Source organism: Falco rusticolus, chromosome 9 (genome assembly GCF_015220075.1).
Source record: "Falco rusticolus isolate bFalRus1 chromosome 9, bFalRus1.pri, whole genome shotgun sequence".
NCBI lineage: Eukaryota > Metazoa > Chordata > Aves > Falconiformes > Falconidae > Falco > Falco rusticolus.
The window spans coordinates 30,753,650-30,775,391 of record NC_051195.1 but is presented as its reverse complement, the minus strand read 5'-3'; the positions used below and the strand labels follow the sequence as shown (position 1 = coordinate 30,775,391).

Here is a 21,742-nt window from a genome sequence, read left to right as displayed (position 1 = left end):
TCCTTTAAGAAAAACCTCCCTGATGCACAGACGGCAGAAAGCATTGATCAGTAGCTCTGCAGGAGAGTCATCTACTGCAAAAGGGGATGAAGCCAAAGGTCTTCAGGGCTGGAAAATGGCACTGATACATGCCTTGCCACAGTAGGCGACATAGCACATTGAAACCTTTTTTCTTTTCTTTTTTTGGCTTGGTTTAAGGCTGATCAGAAAAACCTCAAAGGGGACGGGATTGAATAGATCCAAACTGTATCTTGACATAATATCAATGGCTGAATGCTATGTATCTATTGGAAGTCAAACCAAGTCATTACGATTTTGCTACTTCTTGTTAGTCTCCATGCAGCAAACAAAGCTCAAAGCTGTTGGGATGCTTTCCTTTGACACCAGCATCTTTGGAAAAACTTGTTGCTAAACTCTCTGAGCAGGGAAGAACCCATATCTTTGCCTTCATGTGTGACAGAAGACAGGTATGTAGGGGGAAGCAGCATCCCTAGCATCACAGCTGATCTAGATGGAGGGCTGGGAAAAGGCACGATTTTGGACAGAAAGACCCTTGTGGTCATTGCTAGAAGTACAGCAATTGTACTTGCTTTTGTACAGGAGGAGTAATGAAGAAGTCTAGGGAAGCAAACCTATACTGCATTTTCCTGTTCTCCCCATAAAGTCCTAGTGCCACTCTTCAGTGACTGGATGTGGTGAGTGAACCCAGGGTGTGCCCTGGTGCAGAAATCTCACCGTAAACCTCAGACTCCAAGTGTTGGCATGACAAAGTTGCTCATCTGCCAGGAAATGATTTGCTGATATTTCCCGCCCCCTCCCCAGCTCCTTCCTCTGCTGACTAATGAGTCTCCATTTTTATTAAAAAGCCTTAGAGTCCTACTGTTTTAACCTTTGCATTTCCTGCAGATTTCCTGAGCACCAGGATTTTATTGGTGCCTGCTTTCCCACTTACAGTTCAAGTGCCTGCTTTGGGTATCTTGAGAGGTTAGAGAGAAAGGTTTCAGTGACTCAGTCTGTAGCAAGTTAGGGTTTCATTAGGGAAACAGAGTTCATCCACGTGGCCCTCCCAGGAGTCTGATTGTAATCTGAAATCCCTGCTGAGGTGTTAGGAATGGCAGGAGTTAGAAAAACCATCTTCCCAAAAGCCCAGTTGTGGAAGAGTGACTTCAGTTTGGAGTGTAGCATGAGCAGCTCAGGCTGGTGTTCCAGGAACATGTACTGGATTCAGGTGTCTGTTCAGATTTCCCGGTTTATTTCTTCAAATAGCCCCTAGCTTGTTCAGGAAAATGAGTCTCCATCAAAGCCATTTTTCTTTAGTCAATTTTTTTCCCAACCTTGCAGTGCTGAAGGAAGCTGCAGTAGTGTGAGAAGTGTGAGACCCATATTCTTCATAAAAGAAGCTGATCCCAGAAGTCTGGGAGTTGTGGGAGGAGGGACAGTGTTCATTATGACTACAAGGAGGGAGGCTTGCACAAGGGCCTCATAAACTGCAGACGCAGGGGCTCTGTACACCCATATTCTATCCCTTTTCCATTTTGAGTTGCCGCTAGAAAGTATTAAGCCTATCAAAATACGTTACTCACTAGTTTGCCTTATTTCTCTACGGGAGAATACTGAGTTTGCCTGGTACTAAGCGTGACATAAAACAAGCTGGTGAAGCCCTTTGCCTTGTGAGTAACTATTTCTTATCCAAAGAGATACCTTCCTTAGGATGATTAGTGGCTTTTAACAGCAGTCCACGGTTCACTCTAGCTCAGCTGACTTTGAGATGTCTAATCAATAGGTAATAAATGGAGATCGCGAAAGCTTATCCGAGAACCACAAATTTTGTTTTACATTATCATCTCTCACTTTTGCCTATTATACCTGAAATGTGTGAAAAGGCTGTGTTTGATGTGGCGATGTTTCCTCTTGCATCTGCAGGTATCTAGGCAAAGAGGGCTGGGCCCCAGCTTCGTACCTGAAGAAAGCTAAAGATGATCTTCCATCTAGGAAAAAAAACTTAACTGGGCCAGTGGAAATCATAGGAAACATCATGGAGATCAGTAACCTGCTGAACAAGAAATCATCCACTGACAAGGAAACTCAAGCAGAAAACGAGACTGCAGAAACCCATATCAGCAAGAAAGAAATCAGTTTGCCCATCCTGTGCAACGACTCTAATGGCAATGCCATGATGACCCCAGACAAGCAGGCTTCCAAACTGGCCCAGGGATCCCCAGCCATAGCAAGGATAGCACCACAAAGAGCTCAAATAAGTAAGGCAGTAAAGTAGTCTGGGTTTCCACTGACTTGCAATCAGTTCTGGTTTTCTACCTTTCAGGGCTGGCGTTGCCTGTCAGCTGAGGTCCCATGTGTCCTGATCTTATAGCTGAGTCCACACAGGCAGATCTTTGCATTCATTGTCTGTAGATCTGCATGGACTCTGGAACTTGGCCCTTCATTAGTAGCGATAAAATATAACTTCACTTTATACAAGGGCTGCCTGGTTCTTCTTTGTCTTACCCAGTATGTGTTTCCTTTTTTCTTTTTCCCATAGAAGATTTTTTGCTTTGGAACACTCTAAAATGTGCCCTCCATCTCCAGTAATGCAGGCGGTGTGTTAAAGTCAAGGAGACCACCTATGTCTTCTTTTGCATTTGTTCTGCTGTTTTCCTGGGGGCAAGTCGCTATAATGTTTTTACTACTTCATCTGCAAATGCAGATGCTAATGCTAGTCTGTGCAAGGAATGGCAAGATACTATGATAGAGGACAGTGTGAGTGTTATTAATTTAGCGGATTATTTTTACTGCTGGGGGGAAAACCAAGTATTAGGCCAATTCTTTGCTGGCCAGTCTCCAGTGGAGCTGGTCAGTTCCAGCAGAAAATACAATCCACTACTTTCTGGCAGTGATTTCCTCTTAAATTTGCTGGCTTAGCTGAGATGAATAGCTAAGTTACCTTGGTATTTCTAATATACCCTCATAGTTTCCTATCTTGTTTCATAGAGATGGCTTAAATATTGCAAATAGTGACTTCTAATACTTTCAAACTGTGTAACAGCAGAGAGCTGCTGAAAAATGTGTTTAGCAGTACTTATAAAGTTAAATAAACTCTCCTTTTTCCCTTTCCTGCTCAGGTTCTCCAAATCTAAGAACAAGGCCGCCCCCACGAAGAGAATCCAGTCTGGTTTGTATTGGTTTATGATATACATTAGCAGTGGGGTAGGTGTGTGGGTGCTTTATGAGACTTTCTACAAGTACAAGGTGTGGGGGACTATCTGAGAGCTCCTTTATTTGCATGCCTGTTCATTTTATTGTTGAAGTATTGAGCAGACCTCTGGACATCCTAATGTTAATCAGGGATTTCATTTTTTCAAAATGTTGCCCCAAATAAGCAGGTATTGAGCGGAAGGGAGAACATCCTAAAGCTGCTGTGTTCTATGCGTGAGCATTAAAACCCATTTGACTGTCTCAGAAGGTTTAAAGTTCCTCTAGATGTCTTTAGCCCAGCCTGCACCTTTCAGCATTCTCTTGTCTTCAACAACTGGGAATGTCTCCCTTCTTTCCATTGCTACCATCTTTGAGGTGGCTTACTTCACTCCCATGTGTGTTTAAAGTGGCTTGGGATCTTGTGGAAGGATTTGTACTACAGGAATGAGATGTCCTATGATTGTTTATCCTCAAAGCTAGAATTCTGGAAGTTTGGATCACTTTGAGATTAGGACTGTCATCTTCAGATAGGAACTACTCAGTAGTTTATTTGCACAAAAGTCATGCTCAGAACCTCTTTATAACAAGGCAATACATAGTGTTTAATCTTTGCTGTACCCTTCATGAGCAGTATGTGACTTACGATTTTTCTTTGTCACCTGAAGTGCCTCTTAACAAACTAGACAAATAGCGTATTAGTATTTTCTTCCTATTTCTCTTTGCATTATTTTCAATTAGACTTTGTTTTGGCAAGACTACTATGCTTAATCCCATGCTAAAAATAACAATGATAATATATGTGAAACCCTGAACATGTCTGCTGTTTCCAATTATCTTCATTTAATCCAAACCATCCTATTATCTGAAGGCATTTTATTATGCTGCACTTCTGCTGTATTTCAGCATTTATAGTGCAGAAACATCCAATTATAACATTGTTAGACACAGTTCCTAAGGTGCAGTGATACGTTCTCTGTGAAATGCTGCATGCTGTGCGTGATGAAACACGGTTTGTTAGTTACAACAAGGATATCTTAGAAATGGAGGAGCATGTGAGTAAAGTGCGGTATGCCATTTGCCTTTCTCCCATTAACAGCTTAGGATCATTCTGTGTCTTTGGCTGTCCTGTGTCTGTCTGTGGCAGGTCTGACCTGTGTTCCAAGAGATCCTGAAATACCGCAGTGCTTGCATTAGAACCATAAGCAGTGAAGTGCAGAAGCTGTGAGGCTTCACCATCATCTAGTCATTCTGTAGATGAGCAACGTGCTAATCTGAAAAGCTTTCAATATTGAAATTCTTGAAAGGACTCTGGCCCCATTTATCTCCTTAAAAATAATTGTAACAAACTAAAATGTGACAGCTTAATGTAAAGGCACTTTGCTTTTAAAGGAGTCTGGTATGCTGCCAGAATGACTGTAAGGAGCAGTATCCTGCTTCTCATGGAGACTGCCGTTTAAAAGGAAGTTGTGTTGGGCCTGAGTAGAGGTTCTGAGTCTCAGATACAGGGAGGAACTGGAATCTTTTGATCCTGTAGTAAAGTTCTTCCTTTCTCCTGTAGCTGAGCAAAGCTCTTCATAGGGGTCTATGATATTATCTTTGTTTCTTGCTGCAACAGATGCCCATTAGCTCATATCACTGACAATTTCAGATGGTTTGAAAATCCAGCTGCAGATTAAGACCAATAATTCATTAGGAGCACATGCTAAAGTAGCATATTTGATGATGGGCAGAATCTACTGCAGGCCTGTTGCAATGCAGTTCTCTGCAGTTGTGGCAAGCCATCTTTCTGGACAAAATCTCGGCGTAAATGGGCTGTTGTTACTGTGACTGGAATGGCAGCTCACACTTTATGACCCATCAGTAAAATGTTTTACTGTTCAGGTAAAGATTATCACAGTTTTAATAGCTGGTGAAGGCAGGATGAACAGTGCATATTTTGAAGGGCTTCTCTCTTGTGGCCCATCTCAATCATCAGATTCTACTCTGGAGACCTGGGAAGTTATCATTAGGAAGGAACACAAGAAGAAGGAAGAGTTTTAGTGAATAAAGGCAAATATTTTTTCATACTGCTGTTCAGCCCACTGTTTCTTTGATTTAATTGAACAAAGCTTCCTATTTGCTGTAGGGTTTTCAGTTGCCCAAACCACCAGAGCCACCCTCTGTGGAAGTGGAATACTACACCATTGCAGAGTTCCAGTCGTGTATCTCTGATGGCATAAGCTTTCGTGGAGGACAAAAAGCAGAGGTGAGCCTTAGCAGTGCAGCTGGGAAAATTGTAATATTATTTGGCTGTTACAGGGGACTGGATTGAAAGGGTAGGAGTGGAAAGCAATTGCTTGAGATTTTTGTCTAAGTAACATGTTCCTTGTCATCGCCTAGGTTATAGAAAAGAATTCTGGTGGCTGGTGGTACGTGCAGATTGGAGAGAAGGAAGGGTGGGCTCCAGCATCTTACATTGACAAGAGGAAGAAGCCAAATTTAAACAGAAGAACCAGTACTTTAACCCGCCCAAAAGTTCCTCCCCCAGCACCTCCCAGTAAACCAAAAGACTCTGAAGAAGGAACAACTCCTGGAACGGTTTCTTCAGGAGATACCCAGGACTCTCCCCACAAGCTGAAATATGAAGAGCCTGAGTATGATGTGCCTGCCTTTGGCTTTGACTCGGAGTGCGATGTGAGTGAAGGTCATCATGAAGAGGGCACTCCTGAAAAACGACTGTTTCAGCCCCTCAAACCCTCTCCTGTGTCATCACTTCAGAAAGCAAAGTTCAAAGTAGGAGAGTCTTCAGAAGAAGTTGCTCGTGAAGAAGAGACCATCTATGAGAACGAGGGATTCAGGCGTTACGTGGAAGATGCTTTATCCAATAAGGAATCTAGTGGAGACTCTGATTCTCAGAAAAGCTCCTCTCTTTCCTTGATCCGAAGGAATTCTCCATGTTCCAGCTCTCCTAAATCATCACTTGTGAAGCTCAAGATGGACAAAACCATCCAGCCCGATCTTGGAAAATGTCACTATTCCAGGAGTGAGGAGACAAAACCGAGATCAGCTTCAGATGTTGGCTTACGTAGCATGCCAAGAACAGGCATGAAGAAGGAGCCTGGGCAGAGTCCTTCCATTAGAGCAAAGCCAATTGTTAGGCCCAAACCCTTCCTGAACAAGGCAGACTCTCAGAGCCAAGAAAAGATGGATATCAGCACTTTAAGGCGTCAGCTGAGGCCAACTGGGCAACTCAGAGGTGGACTTAAAGGTTCAAGAAGTGAAGAGTCCGAGAGCCCCCCCGGCACAGCTTCTGAGAACCAAGATGATCCTGTTAGGAGGAGCTCGGCTGATCTCATTACAGCTCCTTCCCGTGGCATTTTCTGCTCTAGCCATCCAGCCAAAACTGAGCAAGAAAATGACTCCAGATGTTTCTATGTGACCACTGACTCTTACCAAAAGGTACAGGATTCTGAAATTTGCTTCCCAGCAGGAGCAGAAGTGGAAGTGCTGGAAAAGCAAGCCAGTGGGTGGTGGTACCTGAAATATGGAGACATGGAAGGCTGGGCTCCTTCCCATTATTTGGCTCTCCCTGATAACCAGAGAGAAACCACATTAGCAGAAGCTGATGCCTCATTTGCCAGGAACAGGAAAAATGAAAACAAGTCAAACAGTTTAGAGAAGATAGAGAAGAGGGTTCAGGCTTTGAACACCATCAACCAGAGCAAACGTGCAACACCACCTATCCCAAGCAAACCTCCTGGTGGTTTTTCAAAACCATCTGCGCCAGTCAAAATGAGGAATGGCGTGAGGCAACTTGCTGTCCGGCCACAGTCAGTGTTTGTGTCTCCACCACCAAAGGATAACAACCTGTCATGCTCCTTGCGCAGAAATGAGTCTTTAACAACTACAGATCATCTTAGGACCGTCCGTCGGAATTCCTCCTTCAGCAACGCGTGGTCGCAGCCTGGTGAAGTGAAGGGAAAGCAGCCTGAGCGGTCGGGTACAGAGGGCTCTGAGACCACCTCCAACCTCCCTACCCAGAGGAATGGGATTCCTGTGTCCACAGTCAGGCCAAAGCCCATTGAGAAATCGCAGTTCATCCACAACAATCTCAAGGACATCTATGTTTCCATTGCAGACTATGAAGGGGATGAGGAGACTGCAGGGTTTCAGGAAGGTGTATGCATGGAGGTCCTTGAAAGGAACCCAAATGGCTGGTGGTACTGCCAGATCATGAATGGTGTGAAGCCATTCAAAGGCTGGGTGCCCTCAAATTACTTGGAGAAAAAGAACTAATATTGCAATATCTTTAACCTCCCTAATTTATACTGTTCCTGCTGTGTACATGTGGAAAAAAACCTCTTTGCTACACAAAAAGACATTTCCCTGTGCTCCAGTTTGTACAAAGGGATAAAAGGAGTCTATGCTGAGGACAAATTGCCGTGTTCTGGAGAGGTTTGTGGGGTTAATATGTCATAAGCAACTGAGGAAGATGCAGCATAGTCAAATGCCTTTTTGTGAAGTTGTTTAATGATCTTGTATGTGTAACAGGGTATGACATCCCATCTTTCCCATTATTGATAGGAAACCAAATGTGTGCCTTTTGTGAGAGAAATACACATGCATCTACTTGGGGAGTTTTGTGCCAAACTGTTTTACAATATCTTGGCTCCCTTTCTCCTCATTCTTGTCTGTACGTGGAATACCCAAGAGTTTTGAATGTGTTTCCACAATTTACAGTGAGAAGCAAATGGAAGCTTCTGAAACACAGAGGGACTCTAATCCTTTGGAGACTTTTAAGGTTTTTTTTTTAATTTTATTTTTTTTTTTACTGTTCTCAACAGTTGGTAGGTCCAGAGTTGGAGCCTTTTCATTGTGGAGAGATTTGGTCTCCAGCTTCAGCTGTGTTTTGTTGTTACTGCTAACTCACCAGAAAAGGCAATCAGGTGGTGTTGGTTGGGGGCTTTTTGTTTCTTTTCGTTCTGTCTTGTTCTTTGAGTTGGGATTTCAGGTGTTCTAGGGCAGCAATGCCTACTGGTGCTTGTAAAAACAAACCTACAAACCCCATGTTTAAGCATGTCAGTTACTTCGTAGACTCCATATTTAGTTCTGTGTCTGACCCCTGCCAGGTCATCCTGGTTGATTCTCTTCCTGGAGCTGGGTTTCTCAAAACTTGTCATAATATCAAAATGTACAAAAGTCCCTTAAGACACTAAAGACAAAGTTGTCAAATGTGTTACTTCTGTTTTTGCGATCTGGTCCTAATTCAAGTGTGCTGACTGCTGGCAAGGTCCACCAAGGTATGAGAAATAACCGTAACCTTCTGCAAAATCAGTGTTTACAGTGGGGAAGGGAGGGGGGGGGAAGCCATCAAACTTAGTCTGCACATCCTTAATTTGTATATTTCGGGGAAATTGTTTTTCTGTGTTTTGTTTTTGTCTTTTCTGTGCATTCTGGGTTTACTTTAATTTTTTTTTTTGTCTTGTTTTACCAGAAGAGACTTAAAACTGAAGCAGGAGCCAAATATGTGTTTCTGTTCCCACTTGAATCCAAAAAGTACATTTGTACTGGAAAGCGTGCCTGGGCTTCTCAGGTTCAGAGATTTAATATCAAAGCAATTAGGCCTACAATGCATCTAACCAGGAAGCTGCCTCTTCTAGTTCCTTTCTATTTGCCTCTCTTAACTTGTGCTTTGAAACATGTCACATGGTGTGGGTAGTGTGGGAAATGAAAGAGGCATCCTTTGGAAAAGGCTAGGAATATGGCGTTATTTGTGAGGTAGCCAACTCTTGCACTGTAATCATCATTGGCTAAATCCCTGCACTACTTGAGGAAGTCATGCCTTTTTTTTTTTTTTTTTTTTTTTTTTTTAATGGCCTTGTTTATCACTCAAGATGAATATCTAGTTCCTTTAAATAATAGGCAGCATTGTAAATCTGTTTTAAGGGGGAGGGAGCAGACCATTTCACTACTGGTTTGTACAAAATGATACATGCCCTTTTATCCACAAAGTTGCATACCAATTTGGCTAGGGAGGTAAAGGTTATAAAGACTTTAAAACAGCTGGGATCAAGGGGGTGAGTAAAATAGCACAACAATATCATGCATTACTGGGGATGTTTCTCTGCCAAAAAAATTTACACAATTTATATGTTGTTCTTGTCTTCTTTGGTTTTCCTTTTTTGTGGTTTGGGGTTTTTCTTAATTTCCGTGGTAACACTGAGAGAGTTGCCTACAGCTGATGTGACTGATGTCCTTTTGGTAGCTGAAAAAACATCCAGGTGCCACAACTGGCTACGAACAGTGCTGTGGTTCGAGCAGCTCTCTGCATCCAGATGGGGAGCAAGGCTGTTTGGTTGGGATCCCTTTAAATTGTGGTGGCAAGAGAAGGAGGTGTATCTGCACAACAGCTTGTATTGCAGTGTGCAGGGTCCTCTTCATACCTTAACATCTTAACCACGTAATATATATGTATATATCCAGTTTGCCACATCTTACTGGATGTGCATCTGAGGCATTGTGGCCCTGTCTCATACTTCTCACCATTGTTAGTTGTACTAATATGGTAGCAGCCATAAAAGACTGCTGGAGCTGTTGTGAGGTTATAATAGAAGTATTATATTCTTCTGCTGGACAGTATTAAATAGAGCAATACATAGAGTTATCTGCTAGATTGCAGTACTAATAGTAGTGACTTAGTGACTCGTATTAATGTTGTTTTGATTTATTTTAACAATAATGATGCGGAAGTGGTTCATTATTTTGAATTAATGCACTTTAACAATAAAGAAACCAAAATGGAAGCCAATGCAAAGAACCAAGTGCATTATTTAAAGGTGCAGTATATAATTATCAGTTTCTTGAAGCACATATTTATTAAAAATTAACTTATTATTTAAAATATTCTAAAGTTTTGTTTAAAGACATTCCCACTAGGTCATCTCTTTGGGGGGATGTAAAAGCACAGCTCCCAGATCTTCTGCATTGAGCCACTGAATTCTCTGAGTGTGGTGTGGTGTGACGTGAGCCCCTACCCAGGGAGAGGAAAGCAGCACGCAGGTGAGAGAGCCTGGACTACTACGAGTATTCACACTTGCATCCAGCAAAGCCGAGCCCAGAGCACCTCTGAGCTGCAGGAGTCCTTGCAGGGTTTGGGGTGGCAAAGCCCGTTTTTGGCAGGCGGTGGCCGTGCCTGGCTGCCGTGTGCCTTGCCTGAGTCTGGTCCCTGGTGGGTGTGAGCTCGCCGTGAGGCTCAGATTAGCGTGAGGGCTTCAGGATCTGCCTGTAAAACACGGGCCAGCTCTGTAACAGACGCCAGCCTGTCCCGCAGCTCCCTTTCCACCTTGCTGGCTTCTTCTCCAGCTCTGGCTTTTGCAGGGAGGTGGTTTGCTGAGCTCCAAGTGGTGCAGGGGATGACGCAGAGCGACGGTGCCTGCAGTACTGCCAGGGTTTTCTCAAGCAGCAGCTCAGTGTCCCATGGATCAATTGCTCCTTTTCCCATCTCAAAGGCTTCATGGCCCCCTGAGGCAAGGCCAGAGCCTGTAGGTGGGCTGCAAGATGTAGATGGGCCTCTGCCCCCACCTGCACCAGGAAAAAGGATGGGGTGCAAATGACCTACTTGGTGCTAGAAATGAATGTGGGCCACCGCCCGGCATGCCAGGCTTCCCACCTTGTGGGAAAGCTTTGGTTTGGGCTTCCCTTTATTTGGTGGCTATTTTGACTGCTCGTGTTTAAAGGGCACTTTTAAAGCAAATACCTCCCAATGCAGTTTTTCCCCCTCCGATCTTACCGTTGTCATAGCGTCTCTCACTGATCTCTTTTTGTTTATTATTTTTTTTATTTTTATTTTTTCAACTGAGAGATATCAGGAAAAGAGATTTTTTTTTTTTTTTTGCCCATCAGCAAGCAGCTAGTTTTTTTGGTCAGCTCCACTGATAGCCGAAATAGCAAGCCCTTTCAAGCCTTTTCCACTGTTAGCTGTGAAACGGAGTGAAAGGTCTTAAGCTAAATCAGAAAAGCAGGGCAGGAAAACCTGGCAGGGTGCCTCAGAGGACAGTGTAGTGCTAGAAGTGTTTTTAGCTCTTTTCTGAAATGTTCATGTCACCTTAAGCTTTATCTACTAAATTTGTCAGAACTGACACTGGATCAAGAGCAATATTTAAACGTAACGTACACCTCAGTGAACACTCAATGCAGAAATCAATAGTACTGTTTAAATTTCTCTTTTTCTGGTTTATTGTTGAACCAGATGGCGAAGAGGAAGAGCTCTGCAGGGCTTGGGCAAAGCCCTTTGCAGCTGAAGGGGGCCCTCCTCCGGGGGGAGAGGCGGCTGCCTTGCTCTCCCCCGCTGTCCGTGCTTTCCAAAAACTCTTGAATTTGGACCAGCAGAAAATCCAAACTCCAATGCCAGAGAACAAAATTTAAGAATGTGAAAATTGTGTCTTGCTGTATACTGCAACTTTAATAATAATGAGCACTTCTGAGTTCGTTATTGAGGTTTATATAATGCCTGAAAAGTTTAATTGCTGGTTTCCCTTGTCTCCCCTTTCAAAACAGTTCCTTACAACGGCAAGAGTAACACGGTTTTGTTAGCAACCCTTCCCCGTGGGAGGCAATTCCTGTTAATTGTTTTAGCTCTCACACCTTGCAGTGGGTGCATGTACCAGTCCTTTGCAAGCCAAACTTTTCAAGATGAAAGATACAATGGGCACGTGTTGGGATGCTTCACTGATGTGTCAACAAGAAGTTTTTAAATCAATGTGTACAGTAATGGCAAATACACAGTAATGAAGGATTGAAATTGGGTCACGGTTAGACTCTCAAAAAATAGAATTTCACGTCTGCACAGTTATAACTAAAAAACGGATTTGGCCCTTAAGCATACGTACCCCAAAGACTCCTTCCGTTATGATGCTATAAAGTTTGACGAAGGCATTATATAATTGTTTTCATCACTTTCAGATCTTAATGAATCATATTTTATTGTAATATATATTCATTGCTTTCCTCAGTTAAAAAGAAAGTTACTGCTTTTATCTTATATGAAAAACAAGGGAATTTGATAAAGCATTCATTATTTTCATATTACTAGTATTAACAGAATAGAACTAGTACTATTTAATTTTAGATCTTCATAGCTAGCTTGTTAATAACTCATATTTTCCTGTGTTGTATCCTACTATTTTTTCTATTTTTCCCAAATACTCTGCATTCTTGAGAAAAAACAAATCCAATGAGTGGATAAGTGCAATATTCATAGAATAAACAGGCCCCTCATCCAGGACTTGGAGTGGAACGTGCAGTGTGAAATGTTTGCAATTCTCTATTTGTGCACTCTTAGGGGAAGGGGAAATGCAGGGGAGGGGGTGGCTAGTTGAAAGCAGGACCCTTGGGCAGGTAGGGACTGATAGCTGGGGTGGTTTGGGGTGGTAATGGCTGCTTTTCATAAAACAGCATTACCTGCTACTGAAAGCATAAGGATTATGCAGCATGTTGCTAGGATTATGTATAGAATGTGCATTAACATCCTTGTCGATACAGGACTTCTGAGCTATGCTTGAAACACCCTGTATGTCATCCATGCATGATACTGTCTTCTGGTATGTCTGCTGGTTACGTCCTCTGTTACGCTTCAGAATCAATGGTCACTTCAGAAGGGAAAAATAATTCTTCTGGTGCAGTCCCAAGTTTTGATACTGTATCATTACTTGTATTTATTGCAGGAACTATGGGAGTATTTTTACAAGTCTTTATTTCTTTTCTTTCCTTATTGTTAACCTAAGAAAAAACATTCCCGTTTTGTCTGGGTTAGTTCTCACCTGCAGAATTTCACAGCTGGTTTGGGTATTGATTTCATGTTTCTTGGCTTGCAAAGGCGATCTCTCAGGTCCAAAGTAAAGCTGGGCAGAAACTTAGCTCTTCAAAAGAGGTTTTGCTTTAAATTCTATTTGAATGGAAGAACTTCCACCTGTCCAAAATAATGTGACTTTCCAGGTAGCAGCAAAATCTACTACCTTTGAAAAACTGGACTGTTTTTGTAAGATGCAAGAGAAATGTGAAAGCCAGAGCATTTGATTCTCTGAGCTCTGGGAAGTACATCTCCTGTGGCCCTAGTTCTTGTCCCTGGAGAGGGGGTGTACCTCAGCTTTCTGCTTAATTTTTGTCCTGCTGTTCTTAGGTTTGTCAGGAAGCCTTAGTATTACCAGAGACCTTTGCATTCAAACAGAAAAATGGAATTCTGCAGCTGTGTAGAGATGGTATCAATTACATGATTTTGGAAAACCTCTAATACTTTGCAAACTAATCTGGGTTTGAGGAGTCAGCTTAATTCTTTCACGTGCTCTTGTCTAAATTGGCAAGAGGTCCACGAGCATCAGTAGAGTAACACTGACAGAAGACTTGCAGTGGAGCAAAGCACCTTGCGGGTGCTTAGCATGGACTGTTCTCAGCAAAAGCAAGCACTGTGCACCGTTCCTACACCTCCAAAGGGTGCACAGGACTGCTGAGCCTTGGTGCTGCCATCCCGTGATCCACTTTCCTGCAGGTTATGCAGCTTTTTAAAACCAACTGGAGCTTTGCTGCTATTTGCTGGTGGCTTCCCATCACTGGCAGCTCCTTCTCTGGCAACTTCAGATGCTATTTAGCCACATAGCAAAGTGCTGTGTATAAATGCAGCGTTTGGTAGCTGCCAACAGTACCAATATGATGGTCTGAGAGCAAATGTTTGTGTAAGTTATTTTATTTTCATTTGCTTTTAGTTACTTGGTAGAAGCAGGGACCACCAATGTGGCGATGCACGGGGAATGTGTCTACACACTTGAACTGTTTGATGGCCTCTGCTAGCTCTGCCCCTGTGCTTGTATTTCTTTCTCTCCCTCTGTGCTGCTCAGTAGTCATGTCTGTCGTGTGTGTCTGTAATTTACAAATAAAGTACTGTATGTAGGGCTGGATCCAGAAGCCCCCACAGTCAGTTGACTTTGGGTTCAGATACAGGTTGCTGTTGCTGCTTTTCCTCCTCTGTCTTAGACCCAACTTGGAGCAAAGCACAGATGTCTGTAAAAAGTCACCCATAACTCTACTTTGGGGTGTCAGTTTTGTGGGGTGTGCATGTATTGCCAAGGGTGGAATGAGGGGATCTTTTTTTTTCTTGGGTGCCCTCACATCAGGGCTATGGCTCTGCAGCAGTTGCTGGAGTGACAGCTGCGCTGCACCGCATGCAGACCTGACTGGCGTAGGCAGAACAAATTAGTTGCTCCCGTTTTATAATGTCAGGGCTGGGCTGGTCCCATCAACAATGTTCTTCATTTGTTTTTGCATCAAGGTAGCATTGATTCTAGTTGGAGTGCAATTTTTTTTGTTTTGTGTTTGTTTTTTTTTTAATAAATAAATTTGGTTTAAAGCTTCACACTGGCGTTTTACAGACCTGTTCTTGTCAGCATAAGCCACTACTGTCCTGAGTTGAGACTCCTGTTTGTTACTGAATTAAAATAACAGGAATTATGTTGATAATTTGGAAAGAAATGAGAGGTAACTATATTGGCAGGGGAGAGATAGATAAAATATGAGGAAAAAGATGTTTCTAATAAGGCCATAAATTATTTGGTCTGACACTGCAGGTGCTTTCTCTGTGTAGATGATTTTGATATGTCACTGCTCTGTGTTACGATATTTCATTATTGAGAAAAGATGAGGTTTTTTACTCTGTGATATATTGTGACAATCTGTATCCTGAAGCCAATGATCCACCAAAGGACAACCACGGGTTACATGCTTGTTGTAACTGAGGTGGTTTGTGTGCCTGGGGGTTTGCATACACTGAGGTTCAGCTGATAGGACAGGCAAGAGTGACCGTTCCAGCTCTGCCTGCCTTGGCCCCCTGTGAAACAGCCCTGTGCTAGTGGCACCTCTAGTGAAATGCTGGGTTTGGTGATCTGTCCCTGATGCTCAGGGTTATTTGGTTATGGTGGTACCTGTCTTGGTCCCTGCTTGGTGGAGGAGAAAAACAGAGGGGAGGGCGGGAAAATCACTTGGCACTGTAGGAGAATTTTAAAAATACAACATTTAATTTTAAAATAAATATTTCAGGCTTCTCAAGATATTCCCCTTCAAAGCTGTGTTAGTGACTCTGAATTTTATGTCTGAAATTTAAATAACATGGCAACTTTATCTGTGCAAACAGTTCTTTTGTGGTTTGAGAGCTTATTCTTTAACTGCTTTTGGGTCACCAGGGAAGTAGAAATAAAGAAACAAAATCCCATCATCAGCCTTGGGCTTTAGGCTGGGGCGGGGGGAGGAGGGGCATCAAATTCTGTTCTGACTCTGGGTCCCCCTAAGCGCCCAGATGAGGTTTGTTTCCATTCCCTAGAAGCAGGACAGAAGAGAATAGTGCAGTCATTGGAACTTTAGCCTGTAACAATTAGCAAACTGGAACAAATAAAAAAGGAATTAAAAAGAAACCTTTGAAAAAATGAAATATTTCAGTGAATAGCTGACTTAACTATTTCCTGTCCTGGATTTTCATGGGGTGGGGCGAGTTATAATTGTTTCCAGTCTCTAGGAGGGTTTTTTCTGCAGCATGCTGAATAGGCTTGCTGAAAAAACTTGATCATTACTCATTATGAGTTCAAACCAGGAGTATTGCAAAAGCAAAGTGTGTGTAGCATTACAATGACTTTTTTTGTACTGAGGGTCCAAAAGGAGCATTGTGGGGTCAATAGTGTACAGAGTAGGTGTGTTTCTGCTGCCTGGCTAACTTCACATTACATCAGTGCCATTTCTTTATTGCAGATTTAATTGCAGACAGCAGTGCTCATTACTCTGCTTGCAGTGTTTGCATGAGCGTCCTCAGTTAAGACTCAATATCAAGTTTCATGTCAGGAGAAGTCTTGCCAGCAGTTTGCTTAGGCTGAGGTTCAGATGCGGATAACTCAAGGTGGGTGTTGAAAGCAGCTCAACTGGACGTGTACATCTGGAGCTGTTAATTAGCCCAAATTGTCTCTGGAAATGGTGGGTAGTCAATTATGGGGAGCCTAAACCTGCTGTTGAATGAAGGCTGAGAGCTGTTCGAGCAGTTGTGCTCCCCTCTGTTAGCAGATCAATTGCATGTGTCTGGACTGGAAAGTCCTATGGGATTTGTTGTCCCAAATTTGCAAAAAAATTTTTTTGATCTAGGCCTGGTCTAAGTGAGGTTTTGCAGTGGGTTTCCTGGGTGGTTGATGTTCTTAACGCGACCTTGAATATTAGGTGCTGTTGTCATTTCTGTGTTGGTGTAGCGCTCCATTTTTTAGTGGTCAGGTGGTGGGAATGTACCTGGTGGGAGCTTGGGAGAGTATGTCGGTGACCAGAGATAGAGAAATGTGTGGCTGGTCTTAGTGTGTGTGGCTAAGTTGGTGACACTTTTTTGTCTTTTTTTGTTTGTTTTTAACGTGGGAACCATTCTGTCTGTTCTGCTTGGGAAACGGTCTAGAAGTTGGTGTGGTTTATGTTGCAGTATATATGAGAAGGAGTAACTGAGAGATTATTTTTTTTTTTAAGAGAGTTTGTGGGCAGGAGTCCATTCAGTTTGTTTTGGGTTGCAAGTTAAGCCAAGAGAGGAAGAAAATTAGTCTGGGGAAACCCTTTTTTTTGTGGTAACAGCTTTTGACCATATTTTCTTGTGGCCTCTGATCAAGCTCCACTGAAGGTAGTGGAGTGAATATTGTTCATCATGCAGATGTTGGAACCAAGTATTGATTCTTTCAGAGCTGACAGGTATTTTGACATTCATGGCATCACTCCTTAATGTACCTATAGCAAATGTGAGCTAAAGACAGAGTAACTGCAGCCTCATGCATTGCCCAGTTTTTGTTTAATGAACTCAAGATGGTGACCAGTTGGATAAAAATGTTTGTTCAGTGAACAGCTCCTGCAAGGGTCCAGATGTGCTTGCGTCTCTGAGATGCTTTCCTAGAAAAGGAAATCACGTGCATGATAGAAAATTTTGCATTTCTGAGTTATTCCAGTAAAACTGAAACCCAGAAAAATTACTAAATGACTTTTTTTGCGGTTTGGTGGTGGGTTGTTGGGGTTTTTTTGCACTTAACAGTACCTTTTGCCATTGATGGCAAGAGTTATTGTTAATGTGGGCTCAGATGCCCCAATCTATCTGAACTGGCACAAAACAGAAGACCTTTTTATGACTGGTGCCTGAGTAGTCTGCATGTAAACGTGGTAGATTTGATGCAGATTAGAGTACTTCTCTCTGGGCCAACACAAAAAGATGCATTATCAGTGGGGAAAACGTAGCTCTCCTTTTTGCCAAGTGACCCTGTAGAGATGTTCCTCAAGCTTTAGCGCAGATCAGCTGAGGACCTGTGGTTTTTTAGCTGATACATGCAGTACCGTGGGCCTGGTTCTGTGACTGGGACAATAAAGTGCATCTCTGTCCCGGTGAGAATTATTGAAATTATCATAGTTCAGTGTTGTCATTTGCTCTGGATATGACAGCAGTGAGCGAAAACTTCCCCCTAGCCCAGACTTGCAGACTTTACTTCAGTGCCCAGTCCAGAACTGGTTTCAGAGGTGTCTCCATGGTGATGTCGTTGTAGGCCAAGTGCAGTAAATGGTGGGGTTAAATATCACCAGATTGTCCACGTGCTGTGCCCAAGTGCTTGCTCAGAAGAGAACTGCGAAACAACATAAAGCAATGGAGGTTTGGAGTTTTTCCCTACAGCAGCACTTACCGAAGCAGTGAAGTAAAAACAGAAGTTTGTTTGAAGGATTTGAATCACATCTGTGCCTGTAAAGGTGAAAACTCTGCATGGTTGTCTCAACAGGGAATGAGGAACACAGATTGTCTTGGGCAGTTGTGCATGTGAAGATGCAGAGCAAAAACTTCAGGTCACTGTGCCTAAAAGTAGATCCTGGCATTTCTCTTTAAGCATTTATTAGAGCAGGTGTTATCCTGGAATTGAATAGCATTTAATAATGGTTAATTAAGACTGTTCAAAAACTCCTGGAGGAAAAGAAAAGACAAATTGTGTTCTGGATGCTTGGAGAGGAGGGAGTTGAAATAAATGTAAAATATTGCCAGGTGCTTTATGAACTTAATTTTTCTCCTAGGATTGTCATAGATCCTTGTCACTGTATCCTGGCCCACACTAGTGCTATGGCACAGTAATTGGGCAGTGACACCTCTCTGCAAAAATCCATAGCCATGTGTCTGTGATGGGCATGTGTGTATTGTAAAAGATGAGCCTAAAAAGGGCCTGGAGTAAACTATGCTTGATAAGCGAGGTCCTGATTTGCCTGTTCCAGATATGCCAAATAACTTGCATTTAGGCAACTTCAGCTCCTTCCAGGCAGCTGCCATCACACACCGTTAGCATGCAGGTGCTGCTGTCTGCCGGGTTTTGGAGACTGGTAAATGCTGGTGGAAAGGGAAATTCGGGATGCACACTGTCACTGCCCTTCCTGTTCTTCAACCGTGCCCGAAGTCGGAGCTGTGCCAGGCCAAAGCAGGATCAGGCCCTTGGCACAGTGTTTGCTGTGTCCCACAGGGCTGAGCTCAGCTCTGCCAAGTGTTTTGAGTGATGTTCACTGGTGCTGCGCACTGCGGTGACGCTCCCCCCTCCGTGTGTGCAGGGCCTGGGGAGGCTGTGAGGGACTGCCGGAGTCTGAGGGCTCTTTTCTCAGAGTAATTGCAGGTTCTTGCAATGTGAACCTCTAATGTTTTCAAAGACTCAGGCAGAAAGGATTTGTTCAACAGACAGTACCAGTCATCTCCCAGTTCACTGACTGCTTGAACCAAAGGTGGTGCTAAATCTGGTCTCTGTAATATTTATATTTTGTTGGAGGTTTGGTTTTTTTTTTTCAGTGTTTGATAAAACAGATGCAGTGTCCTTCCTACATGAGAAATTTAGTCCCGGCTTGGGACATGGCAAAACTCACTGGACCTTCAGGGTCCAGAATTGTTGCTTGTTAACATTTGAGCAGGCTTGCAGTGTTCTGGGGGGAGGTGGGAAAAGGGTACTCTATCTTCAAATGCTTGCAGACTGTAAGAATTGATTTGTGATTTTTTTTGTTTGTTTGTTGGTATTTTGTTTACATTGCCTCTTATGCCCTAAGGAAAAATAAATTTTTGACCTTTTTAATTATGATCCAGTTGGTTTATTTTGGTTTGTTTTTTTTTCAATATTTTTTTTCAGTACTGGTTGGATTCCACCTGTGTTTGTCAAATCACTGCATTTAGCTTTCCCAAAATAAGTTATAACTTAGCTACACACGCAATTGCAAATTTCAACTTAGGCTTAAATGGATAAAGGAGTTTCTCTTATCCCCTGGCACTGAGCTGTTACTGTATGCTATATTTTTGTTTCTTTTCTAATCCACCAAGTTTTATAGACTTTTCACCTTTGCCCTCAAACGTGAAGACCTTTTATCTGTGTTGAGCGAAGTCTAAAGGTTTAAAATACTCTGTCAGGATGTTTTTGTGGAGAGAGATGTGGTATCAGATCCAAAGTAAGAAGAAAAGCATCCTTTTACACGAGTGGCCCTTTGGTTCTGTGATAGAAGTGTTGCTCTGCAGGTTCGGATGAGCCTGCAGGAACACCCTGCAGGTTGCAGAGCAGGCGGTCCTGGAAGACTGGATATTAAGGTCTGATGGGCCCTGCTGATTCCTCTTCTCTGGCTTTGAAGGTTGGAGGCCCTAAATAGCTCAACAAGTAGTTCTTTGCTGTGTGAAACAGTGTAAAGGTAAAACTGAAGAGTTTCTCCTAATGGATCCCCCGCTCCTTACGTGGGCTGTCTCTCAGGGATGCACAAGGCAGTGGGTTAGGGTGTATAATGGGGATGCAGGTTGTAATACGGGGTGTAACACTAGAGAGAAAATGAGGTGGTTTTCTAGCTCTTCAGTTCCCAACTCGGTACTAGAAGCCCTCCTGAGCATTGTCCATTTCCTCACTGTCTGTTAGCAGTTTGCAAACCTGTAGGTAAAGGGGTCGTGCCGAGTGCCTGGCTGCCACCTGGGAAAGCAGGACCGCAGCAGGGTGTTGGTCCTCCCCAGCTTCTTTTTCCAGCAGCAACGAATGACCTGGCGTGAATGCACCTCTCATTTTAGCAGGGGCTTATGCTTTCAGCATGTGCTGTAGCATTTCACAAGCAACCTGTGGAGAAATGAGTCTCACCCGGGCCGTGAGAAGAGCCAGCTCTCTGTCGGAGGCACCGCGTTTGCTAGCATCACCCGTGGGATGTTCCTCCATGCTGGCACGGGGGTGGCTGGTGCCCCGTCTGGGCAGCCCAGCTCTCTGAAGGATGCCAGGAGCTGGATCTGAGGCAGCACACAGTCCTGGGCATTTTAAGGTATGAACTTAGCAGTAAGTGTGTCTGGGAACTGTGCCCCCTCTTTCCCTGTGTGTAGAGTGAGCCAGTCAGCTCAGGGCTGAAAGGGTTTTTTCTGGACTGGTGCAATCCCCATAGGCTAATGCGTCCCCTTGTACAGCGTAACCCGCTGCCAGCTGCTCCCTTCATTCCCCGCTCTCCTCCGAGAGCCACTACCAGAGCTGTGCTGATCAGCCTAAAATTTTCTAGTCCTGCTCGTGTGTGTTTGCAGTGGTTGTGAGAAGGAGAAACAGCGCTGGGAGAAGGGGGAGCGGCTGCGCGCCGTGCCGCGTGCGGAGCACCAGGTGGCGATGCTGGACCAGCTCTGCCGCTCCTGGATCCCTTCGGGAGCATCCTCCCTCCTGCCTTCCTCCAGCTCCTCCTCACCCCCCCGGCGCGGTCCGTGGGCTCGGGCTAGCCCTGGGGAAGGCCCCGTCTGCAGCGGCGGGGGGGCTGCGCTGGGGAGGGTCTGTGCTGCGCCGTGGTTGTGTCGGTGGAGGACGGCTTGGGAGCGGTGGTGACGTTGCAGATCTGGTTTGGATTTGGTGAGCTGCTGGTGGTGGCCTGGGGAGGGAGGGCAGGGCAGGGGGGCTCGGCGATGCGCAGCGGGCGAGGACGCAGCTTGCGGGGGCTGTTGGACATGGCAGCTGCAGGAGGCGATGAACGGGCAGGGGCTGGCAGAGGGGAAACACAGGGGGTACACGCCCTGGTCCCTCTTGATGCCAGGGGAGGGGAAGATCTGATCTGGGCCCAAAGCATCAGCGCTTCACTTTTCCCAACATGTGGCAGTGCTTGAGCTCAGCACATGTGGCAGGGACTGTTTGGCAGGTCGGTGTCCCCCGTGCCTGGGGCAGTCTGTATCGTGCAGCGCTGTCCCTTGCTCTTCCGGGCAGGAGGCGGCTTCCCGTGGCTGGGCTGTGACCAGAGAGGGCTTTCCAGACCCGCTAGAGGTCCTCCTGTCCCTGGGAAAGCAGGAGCTGGGAACCATTCTTGGAGTGAGCACAGGTGTGTGCAGACTTGCCTTGTCCCAACAGCCAAGAGCTCTGGGTTGTAGAAGTGGGTTTGCTTTACCCAGCCTGGAAAGTTTCAGGCCACTCCCCAGTGACTGTTAGAGTGGAACAGCTTCAGCTGGAGAGGCTGAGGACACCTCTCCTGGGATGTCCCTGTCCCTTGGCAGACGGAGCACCCACACTGAGGGAGAACATGCTAACTCAGT

At 44.3% G+C, this 21,742-nt stretch overlaps 1 protein-coding gene across 2 annotated transcripts in view; it reads left to right on the top strand.

Moving 5' to 3' along the window:
- SH3PXD2A (SH3 and PX domains 2A) overlaps positions 1-15,612 on the top strand; it is a 268,519-nt gene extending 252,907 nt beyond the window's left edge. For both annotated transcript variants that reach the window (XM_037400226.1, XM_037400225.1), the window contains 4 exons: positions 1,924-2,258; positions 3,120-3,169; positions 5,318-5,437; positions 5,572-15,612. In XM_037400226.1, the coding sequence (XP_037256123.1) occupies positions 1,924-2,258; positions 3,120-3,169; positions 5,318-5,437; positions 5,572-7,467 (2,401 nt within the window). In that variant the 3' untranslated portion in view covers positions 7,468-15,612. The remainder of the gene's footprint in view (positions 1-1,923; positions 2,259-3,119; positions 3,170-5,317; positions 5,438-5,571) is intronic.
- Positions 15,613-21,742: the final 6,130 nt, after the last annotated feature.